At 38.0% G+C, this 10,816-nt stretch overlaps 1 protein-coding gene across 1 annotated transcript in view; it reads left to right on the forward strand.

Annotated features, from left to right (window-relative positions):
- Positions 1 to 2,587, forward strand: part of Hsf2 (heat shock transcription factor 2) — a 30,212-nt gene extending 27,625 nt beyond the window's left edge. The window contains exons 11-12 of the mRNA XM_042666482.1: positions 949 to 1,033; positions 1,587 to 2,587. Coding sequence (XP_042522416.1) covers positions 949 to 1,033; positions 1,587 to 1,882 — 381 coding nt within the window. The 3' untranslated portion in view covers positions 1,883 to 2,587. The remainder of the gene's footprint in view (positions 1 to 948; positions 1,034 to 1,586) is intronic.
- Positions 2,588 to 10,816: the final 8,229 nt, after the last annotated feature.

Consider the following 10,816-nt stretch of genomic DNA (forward strand, 5'->3'; position numbering starts at 1 on the left):
AGCATCCACAGTATAGTATCCTTGGAAATTTTATTTTTAGATAATTATTGTGAATGCTAAATGGCGAAATATTTTTATGTAAATACTTGAAATGCTCAGTTTTTATTTGATCATAGGAACATTATCATTTCTGAATCTTGAAAACTTACGTTGCATAGTATTATGATGAGAATCTGTGGAATTGCAGACATTAAGTATACAAATGTTTGTTAACACCATACATATTTAACCAGCATTCAGAAATTCCAGGTTTGGAAGTAGTTAGGACTTAACAGCTATTCATAAAAAAAGGACAAAAGAGAAGAGAATCATCTCCTTTGAGTTTGAACATCACTGAAAAGATCTCCTGAAGAATTTAATATCACTAGAGGTTAAATTCATCTGTGCTGCTCTGTGGGGGAAAAAAAGCAATTTAAAAGGGGGAGGGGGGAGAGAAAGCTTAAAGAAACAAGAAGAAAATGATAAGAAGAAACCCCGCTTCAACTTTGAGGCTTCCAAGACAGGGCATGTTTTAGTGATGTCATCATGTCATATATTTACCTAATTATAATTATCCTAAATGTTCTGTTTAGGCATGAAAAGTATTGTGTAATATGTGTTTTAATTGATACTTTTTAAATGTATTTAATTGCTTCAAGAGTTATCTTTCAATTAGTATTTGAAACTGGTTGTGTTTGGCACATTCCTATCTTTACCTTATCAAATTCTATCTATTATACTATAGAAATACTCCCCTTATATACTACCATCCTAGTTGAGGTCTGTTTTTCTTCCTCTTGAAGGCAGATTAAAAACCAGTTTTGTTACCTCTGCTGAAATTTCTAGTTCATCTATCTTGTATTCCCCTGTCAGATAATATTTCATTATATACTAAATCACTTTTTAAGAATGTACTTTTCAGGAGTACAAAATAAGAAACAGCGATTTTTACAATTTTTTTTCTTTTAGTCTGAGAATAAAGGATTAGAACCTACGAAGAACAATATAGTTCAGCCAGTTTCAGAAGATGGAAGAAAATCTAAGTCCAAACCAGGTGAGTAAAGAGGTAGTATTAAACTATGTATGATATTTTTAGTTATTTCAGAAAATTTTTTAGAGAAACTAGTGTAAGCCAGGGAAAGTCTTGTCATAATCGTTGAATACAATGTTATACCAATTTGACTTTACCTTGTCAAATGGTGTTAGCTTATAGAGAAAAATGAGTTGAAAAACTTTTTTTTTGTCAGTTGTGGGGCTTGAACTCTGGGCCTGAACACTGTCCTTGAGCTCTTCAGCTCAGGGCAAGTGCTCTACCACTTGAGCCACTTCGAGTTTTCTAGTAGTTAATTGTAGATAAGAGTCTCATGGACTTTCCTGCGCAGGCTGGCACAAATCCTCAGGTCTCAGCCTCCTCAGTAGCTAGGATTACAGGTGTGAGTGAGCTGCTGGGGCCTGGATCATTTTGTCTTAATTTTGAGACCTAAAAGAACCTCATTTCTTAATGGAAACACTAACTTTTCTGACTTGTATATTTTAAAATTTGCTAATAAATATCATGTCATTTCTTGTTTGGGTATATAAAAGTTTTTTCTTTCTAATCTTTATAGATAAGCAACTTATCCAGTATACTGCCTTTCCACTTCTTGCGTTCCTTGATGGGAATCCTGCCGCTGCTCTTGAACAAGGGAGTACAACAGCATCATCTGAAGTTATGTCTTGTGTAGATAAACCTATAGAAGTTGATGAGCTTCTGGGTAACAATGTGGACCCAGAACCAACCCAAAGCAAGCTTGTTCGCCTGGAGCCATTGACTGAAGCTGAAGCTAGTGAAGCTACTCTGTTTTATTTATGTGAACTTGCACCTGCACCACTGGATAGTGATATGCCACTTTTAGATAGTTAAATCACCTGGAAGTGGACTCTACATGTACATATTCATCAAAATGATGAAGTATTTATTTTAAGGTATCATTTGGTACTTTCTTTTGTAAATTGTTTTGTTTTCATCAGATACTGTGGAATAAAAGCACCTTTTGCTTTTCTCACCAACCACACATTCTTGCAAAACCTGCAGGTGTTACTCAGTTTTGGAGGTATACAAAATTTAATGTAGATTATTGGCATATCTTTTACGTTGGAGTCACATGGCATTTTTCTCCAGTTTTTTACATATATGATTATTTGCTCCAGTTAAACTTCCATTTTTTGTTTGATGCTGTTTGCATTTGACTGTAAGTCAATAGAACTAATAGTAAACCTCCTAAAACTTTCTCTGTTCCAGTTACTTTTATTAAAAATTTTTCGCTTGGTTTGTTTTTAAAACTGGGAACATAAAGTGCCTGTATCTTGTAAAGCTTCATTTGTCTCTCTTGGTTCAGAGAAGTTCATTTATGTTCAGAGATGTTTATTCATCTTTTAACAGGAAAGGCAAAGTGTACACAAGTGTTCACAGATACTGTTCCAGCTCCCTATGTGTAGAAAGACTGTGGGATGGGGTTGGAAACAACCCCGTCTACTTTTCACTTAGATTAGTATAAGTAATAAAAGTTTTCTGGTTTGTGTTTTTATGAAGTATAATATTTAGTAAAATAAATAGAATGAACGTTGAGTACTAGTATTTGTTATGTGTCTTCTTTGGAGGTGAATTGATAGCTACCTGAAATATTTTCCAAATTACAGGAAGAAGTTTGCTTTAAGCTGTCTCTTGTCCATTATCATCTTAATGTGAGACACATCAAGATGTTTGTGCCTCATCTGAAAAAAAAAGTAACGCCTTATATTGCAGCATTTCTATATTTAACTCTATTTATGCAGTATTATATCCAGGTCCTTGTGCATGCTATGCACGTACTCTACCACTGAGCCACATTCACAGTCCTTTTCTTAAAATGTATTTTGAAGTTCTTTGTTTCAAGATTATACAGGGTTTCACTCTGTTCTTTTTTTTCTTTTTGTTGGTCATGGAGGTTGAACTCTGGGCCTGTGCACTGTCCCTAAGCTCTTCAGCTCAAGGCAAGCGCTCTACTATAGTAGCATTTCCGTTTTCTGGTGGTTTATTCGACATAAAAGTCTCACAGATTTTCCTGCCCTGCCTGGCTTTGAATTGAGATCCTCAGATCTCGGCCTCCTGAGTAGCTAGGATTATGGGCATGAGCCATTGGCACCCTGCTCATTCTGTTTTGTTTTGTTTTTTTGGTCCGGTCATGGGGCCTGAACTCTAGGCCTAGGCGCTGTCCCTCAGCTCTTCAGCTCAAGGCTAGCGCTCTACCACTTGAGCCACAACGCCACTTTCGGCTTTTATCTTTTTGCTTATGTGATGCTGAGGAATCGAACCCAGGGCTTCATGCATGCAAGGCAAGCGCTCTACCACTGAGCCACCTTCCCAGCCCCTCATTCTGTTCTTAATAAAGAACTGGAATATACCTCCCATTGTTGCAGCTGAGCGAAGATCATTATCACTGATAGTCACTAAACCTCTACAACCTTTGCCCTGAGAAATGATAGAAATAGCCAAAATACCTCCTTCTTTTGGAGCAATACTTATATAATTTGAGAGACCACCAGGTTCCAGACAACCAGCATCTGCCTTGTTCCTATTTTTGTTTTTGTCAACATAAAGTCATAAGAAGCTTCATTTGTTAATATCAAATAATGAATGAAAAAGGAATTTTGTTCCAGAATATTTATGCTATAACTTTTTCAAAATTATGTACCAGAATTCACTAATTACCAAGTTACTTTTATGTTCTGTTAGTTGGTAACTTAAAATCAGATCACTTTTAATTTTCTTGAAAACAAAAGCAAAACAAAATCAGATAATTATGAACAAATTTGAAAAACAACGAAGTAGACATTAATAGTTATGTTAACCCTATAACTACCAAATAATATGAGTAAAGATGCAATTTTTTCAGTAACCATTAACATGCTTCCATATGAAATATAATAACAATGTATTCATGATAGGATAAACATATATACATGAAGGAAACAAGGATATAAATGATAGGGAGGATTTATGACTTTCTTTTGTTATTATTAGGTATTCAACATTGCCCCTGAAACAGTCTGGTAACATTTGAAAATGAAGGGAAGAAAGACTGATTAAAAAAAAAACAAAAGAAAAACAGGACTGGGAAGATGGCTCAGTGGTAGAGTGCTTGCCTTACATGCATGAGGCCCTGGGTTCGATTCCTCAGCACCACATAAACAGAAAAGGCTGGAAGTAGTGCTGTGGCTCAAGTGACAGTGCTAGCCTTGAGCTGAAGAGTTGAGGGACAGCACCCAGGTGCAGAGTAGACCCCACAAACGACCGAAAACAAAAATTACAATAGCAGGAAAACTGGAAGGCAAAAGTAGAAGAGCAACCAATAGAAAACAGTCCTAATACTGTACAGTAGTGTTAGAGTGGATTAAAAATAACTCACTTAGGTTTATTAATAGTGAGTCCATTGTTTTAAAAAGACCTTTAAATCTTTAATGAATTTGCAGCTTACTAACTTCAGAGACAAATAGATGAATCCACTATGCCAGTTACAGACTACTTGTATAAATTGTATACCTCCAGCCCACAGAAAAACTTAGACCATTATATCTAGTAGTACACATTCTTCTCTCAATTACATAGAATAGCCACTCACCCAAGGCATGTTTTGAGCCATAAAAGGATAACTTAAGTTTTTTCTAAACTTACAGATTTCCTGATCATCAAATAAGCTAGTAGTCTTTCTTACTCCCTCTCTTTGTTTGGAAACAAGGTCTTGCTATGTAGCCTAGTCTGGCCTCAAACTTGGATTCTTTAGCTTCAGCGTCCCTAGTACTGGAATTACAAGTTTGCTCTATAATACCCGAGCTTAAGTTTATGAAAAATGTAAGTTTATGTAATGGGAAAGTTGATCAGAATACATTGTATAGATATGAAACCCTTTGTACAACTAATGTATGCTGAGAAAAAAGAAAAAAAATGTAAGAAAAAATATATATACCTTAGAAGCTGGGTGCTGGTGGCTCATGCCTGTAATCCTAGTATCTCAGAAAACTGACCTTCAAAGATCACGATCACAGTTTGAACTGAAAAGTCCACAAGACTCATACCTCCAATTAACCAGCAGAGCCAGAAGTTGTGGTGTGGTAGGATGTGGTAGGATGCTAGTTGTTAACTGGAAAAAACCAAGGTCCTGAATTCAAGCCGAAATACTGCACCAAAATAATAGAGTAATTGAGATAATGTGGCATGGACAAAAGACGTGAACAAACTGGAACAGAATAGAGAAGACCAGCAAAGACAGTTTTCAGTAAATGGTTCTGGAACAACTGGCATTCACATGTAAAAACCCTCTACAACATCTCGAGTGAATCACAGAACGGAATGTTGTAAAATGCCCACCATAAAACTCCTGGGATATAACAGACAAAAATCTAGATGACTTTGAATTTGGTGAGGAATATTATACCTCCTTCCCATGCTAAGAACTGGATTCAGAGCCTTGCACAACACTCTACCACAAAGCTTCATTACTAGGTCTTCTAAAGGCTATAATTTATGAAAGAATAGATTAACGAACAGTCTTGAGAATGAAGACAAGTCAACATTGGGAGAAAATGAACAAAAGTCAGTTCTGATAAAGGAATACTATAAAATACACAAATTCAACAGTAAGAAAACTGCAGTTTTTAAAAAATGGATAAAAACCTAGACATGGTGGGGGAAGAAACACAGCAAAAACAATTTTTTTGGGGGGGATCCGGTCACGGGGCCTGAACTCTGGGCCTGGGCACTGTCCCTCAGCAATTCAGCTCAAGGCTAGCGCTCTACCACTTGAGCCACAGCGCCACTTCCGGCTTTTTTCTTCTTGCTTATGTGGTGCTGAGGAATCGAACCCAGGGCCTCAGGCATGTAAGGCAAGCGCTCTACCACTGAGCTACCTTCCCAGCCCAGCAAAAACAATTTTAACAGATATTTTACCAGAGAAGATACACATATGGCAAAGCATGTGAGTAGATGCTTCATACTGTTATATCATTAGAAAACGCAAAAATGAAACTCATAATCAGATCCAACTATACTTACATGAAAATGTCCAAAAGCTACAACTCTGACAACACTAAGTGCAGTGAGGAACTCTTTTTTTTTTTTTTACAAATTAAACTTATTTTGATCACCACATGATCCTAGCATTTGTAATCCTTGGTAATTGCATAAAAAGATGAAAGCTTAATGCCCGCACACAAACTTATATGTACCTTATTTGTAACTGCCAAAATAGGGAAGCAAAATGCAGTGGGTGAAAGTATAAACTGGTGTGTCTTCGCAATGGAAAAAAAGATGAAATGAGCTATAAAAGTCATGTAGAAAGGAATTTTTAGTGTATGTTACTAATGAAAATTTCAGGTTATATATGACAATGCCAAGTGCGTACACAATTCTAATCTCATGACACTCCAGAAAAGGGAAAAACAAAAGTCAGTAAGAAGATAGGATGAATAGGCAGTTCACAAAGAAGTGAAACTTGCTGTGATATTCTGGTGGATACATGTCAGCATAGATTTGTTCAAACCCATGGGCCTGCACTATACCAAGAATGAAACGTAGTGGACACTAGAATATAATGATGTAATGAATTGCAACAGATATACTACTACAGAATAAAATGTTGAATGCTGCAGGAAAAAAAGATACATAGAAAACGTTTGTACCTTCTCCTCACTTTTGCTGTAATCCCTAAAACTGTTCATAAATATTCAGAATAACAAAGACTTCTAATTCTCAAGTAATCACAGATCTGTTTTTATTATTGCAAGATAAGAAAATTACACTGTAAATGGCCTTTAGGGATTATCATTTTCATCCAGAATGATTTGTCGCATGTATCATTTCTTTTTATTCAGTAGCACTGAATATACATCTAATTTTAATCATGTGCCAATTGAAGGACAGCTGGTTTTCTAGTTTGGACTATTACAAATAAGGCTATCAAAATCTACATACATGTTTTTATGTGAGTAGGTTTTTATTTAGGTGGGATAATGCCAGTTTTACAGGCATTTCTTTGTGTATAATCCTGGAGATATTCAGACCATTTCAACAGAATTATTTAACAAGGTATTGAAATAAGGATACTGGGTCTAAGTAACATCACCTTGTTTTCACAGTCATCCTGGTGCCTTCCAGGGTGGAAGGCCCTTTTTACCCAGCTCTGAAAAGCCAACAGGTGAGGTTGGCCAGTTTTTGAATTGCAGATATCAGATTGTTTAGCACCAGGAGAGCTTTGCTACAGTGAATACTTGTCCTTAAGTACAGTATTTCCCTATTTGGTTTGTTTGTTTGTCCTTGAGTATTTCTCTATAGGTTCTGCTTTTATGGGCTTGGGTCTCTGCCCCAAACATGTCTTTTGTCTTTAAAAGCTTTTGTGCAAGCTCGATTCTGGGTTGCAAGTCTTTGAGACAAGACTCCACCTGTAGTTGCTGGCTTTTCAATAAAGACTCCTAATTTGACCTCTCAAAATACGGCTTCTCTATTTCTTACGAACAAGTTTTATACAGTATTTGGAGGCCCCAGCCAGATTCCAGTGCCAAGGGGGCACCTGGGTTCCTTGATGCCACTGGTGGATGGTCTTGATGAGCCAATTGCCAAAGGATGGAACACTCCAAAAGGCAGGCACTGCTTGAGACCTTTTTCCAGGTCTTTAGGCAATTCTGCCATTCTTGACAGCAAGCTCATGGATACCTGAAAGGCCATCCATTTTTTGGAGTCACTCAGGAGACCTCCAGAATAAGTTTGTTTTTTCCTCTGAATTCTGCTTGTTTTTCTGTTTTTGGGGGGATAGATCCATCTGGAACTGTAGAGGTAAGGGGATTGGATGTGCTTGAGACACACCCACAGCCCTCAAGGTTTGTGAGGATAACAGTTTGGGGTTGCTGAGGTTGGAGAGGCACATACAGCAAACTCCCATTTTGTGGAGTTCTGGTTGTGGCTGAAGTGGGAGATCTGCGGATCAAGCATGCCCAGCATGCTCAGGACAGTAGAGAGTTCTGGTCACTGATAAGGCAGGAGGTCTTTGGACCTGGCCTACCTAGCAGGTTTAGGTTTTTTATGTTTCTGCCTTGGTCTTGTCTCATTCTGTTCTCTGTACCAGTCTGTAATATAGCTCCTCTGACCCCTGGTTAATTTTGGCAGATTGGAATTGGTAAAGTGCTCTAGTCTAAAATTTGGTAAAGAGTAAGGCCACCTGTAGGCTAAGAGTTTAGCCTCAGGTGACCCTCACCCTTCCTTCATCTGAAAGTATTCAAAGGTCAATCCGATGCTACTGTGCCTTGGTCATAAACTTTGTTTCAGCATGTAGATCTCGGTTATCTGTAAGATTAAGATATTTAGTTTGTTGGCAAAAGTTTTTGTTTTTTTTTTTAAGTTTTTCTAACACTGACCATCGTGGTTCTACAGTGCTATGGGCAAGAATATCCCTTGCTGCTGGAATTCCAGAAAATGTATGGCTAATATTCATTTTTGCATTCTTAAAGAACTTTGTGTACGTGTGTGTACGTGTGTGTGTGTGTGTGTGTGTGTGTGTGTGTGTATCAGCATGTTCAAGATAAAAACTGTTAGCACTGTAATCAAGTTATCTGGCTTAGCAAAAACATAAATCTTGACAACTAAGCATTTATTTCCTTTCATTGTTAAAATTTGGGGCTAATTATCAGAAATTTAAGTATAATTGTTTATCACTGTCAAAGATATTATCCATTCTATTTGTCTGGAACTGCTTTAGTTTCTCTTAGGAAGGAATCAAGAGAAAAGCTTGGTTTACTTCAGCTCCTCTTGGAATGCCCAAGGAAAAGGGACTACCTCTCCCCTCAACCAAAAGGCATGGCCTCTCACCAGGACATGACAAATATAAAATGGGCATCTGTTTCTTTTCCTTATGGACAGACACTGAAAGCCTAACTGGGTGATGTGATTATAATTCCTAAAACCTGCTCCTTGGTATATATTTAAATGCTTTAAATAGGAAGGTTAAAAAGAAAAAAAAAGGTAATCTCTCGTGTAATATAATTTGGTCTCAATAATAGTAGTATATGGAACCATAAACCTTAATTTCTATTTTGCAATTAGATGAATTTTTTTTTGGGGGGGGGTCCGGTCGTGGGGTCTGAACTCTGGGCCTGGGTGCTGTCCCTCAGCTCTTTAGCTCAAGGCTAGCGCTCTACCACTTGAGCCACAGCGCCACTTCCGGCTTTTTTCTTTTTGCTTATGTGGTGCTGAGGAATTGAACACAGGGCCTCATGCATGCAAGGCAAGAGCTCTACCACTGAGCCACCTTCCCAGCCCCTAAATGGATTTTTTTGTTTTTTTTTTTGTTTTTTTTTTTTTTGTCGGTCGTGGGGCTTGAACTCTGGGCCTGGGCGCTGTCCCTCAGCTCTTCAGCTCAAGGCAAGCACTCTACCACTTGAGCTACAGCACCACTTCCGGTTTTCTGGTGGTTTATTGGAGATATGAGTCTCATGGTCTTTCCTGCCCGGGCTGGTTTTGAACCGCGATCCTCAGATCTCAGCCTCCTGAGTAGCTAGGATTACAGGCGTGAGCCACCAGCGCCCGGCCTAAATGGATTTTTTTTAAAAAGCAAAATATGGTCTGAGATTCCTTAAGTTTGTTAAGTCTGGACTCTTGGTGCAGTCCCTGTCTGTATGTAACTCTTACATTAAGAAAAGCTATGTCATTTGAGTTAAAAAGTTTTCTAAGAGTTAACTCAGACTACAGAAAATAAGTTTTCAAATCAGGCTGCAAAAAGGTAAACGATAAGTGTTTCAAGGTTTTCAAAAGGGTTGTTTTAAATACAAATTAAAACACAGGAGTGTGAAGCAAAGAGGAGGAGTTAGTAAAGAAATGCTTTGGAAAGGGGATTTAAAATGGCTTACTGGATGAAGGGAATCTGGGAAGTAAGAATTGTCTTGAATGTTTCTTTCAAAGTGGTAAAAGGGGGAAATTAGGACTACCAAAGTTCACTTATATTTGTTTATATCAAGGTCTTTTTTTGCTATCTTAATATCTATTTCCCAAGGATGTGAGCCGCCATGGATACAGAACCCTTTTCAAAACACCACCAGGTAAGCTCTGCTTAAAACTATTTCAATTGATCTACTTGGTGCTTCAATTAAAGGACTAGACTCATCTCATCTGAGGATCGTGGCTCAAAGTCAGCTTGGGCAGAAAAGTCCCTGTGAGATGCTTCAATTAACCAGCAAAATGCTGGAAGTGGCACTGTGGCTCAAAGTAGTAGAGTGCTAGCTTTAAGCAGGAGAGCTCAGGGACAGTTCCTAGGTCCTGAGTTCAGGTCAGCGATGGACAAAGAAAATGCCAAGTGGGGTGTTATTCCAGCATCGAGAAGACACTCTTGGGACAAAGCTTGTCCTGGTAACTAGGGAATATCTAGAGGCAGTTGGAAGACACTGCTCAGATAAGAGAGTTGATATCAGATCCTAAATGTGCTTGGTCCTTCCAAAGTAATCAGAGCCAGGAGGTCATAAAAAATAAGCATGTCTACCTAATTGCCTATACCTGTCTACTATGTAACTGGAGGGAACTTGCACCCATGCCTATCAGTCATTGGTTATAGAGGGTAGTAAAAAAGCTATGGTTGTGAAATGGGGGATAGTTTAAATCAACAAGAATCCCAGCCCCTAGTATCTGAGTCTAGTAATCTCTTGGTAAACTTAAGCTAAGATTTCAGGTCTCTTCTAGGCAGGGCCACACACCTATTCAGCTTGAAGCAATTACAGAAGATGGGTCTTCACCCATCAACTCCCCTAAGATCAAGAGACTGAAGTCCTTTTTGGAAGAAGG

The sequence above is a fragment of the Dipodomys spectabilis genome, unplaced genomic scaffold (genome assembly GCF_019054845.1).
Source record: "Dipodomys spectabilis isolate Male_0828 unplaced genomic scaffold, ASM1905484v1 ptg000001l, whole genome shotgun sequence".
Classification (NCBI taxonomy): domain Eukaryota; kingdom Metazoa; phylum Chordata; class Mammalia; order Rodentia; family Heteromyidae; genus Dipodomys; species Dipodomys spectabilis.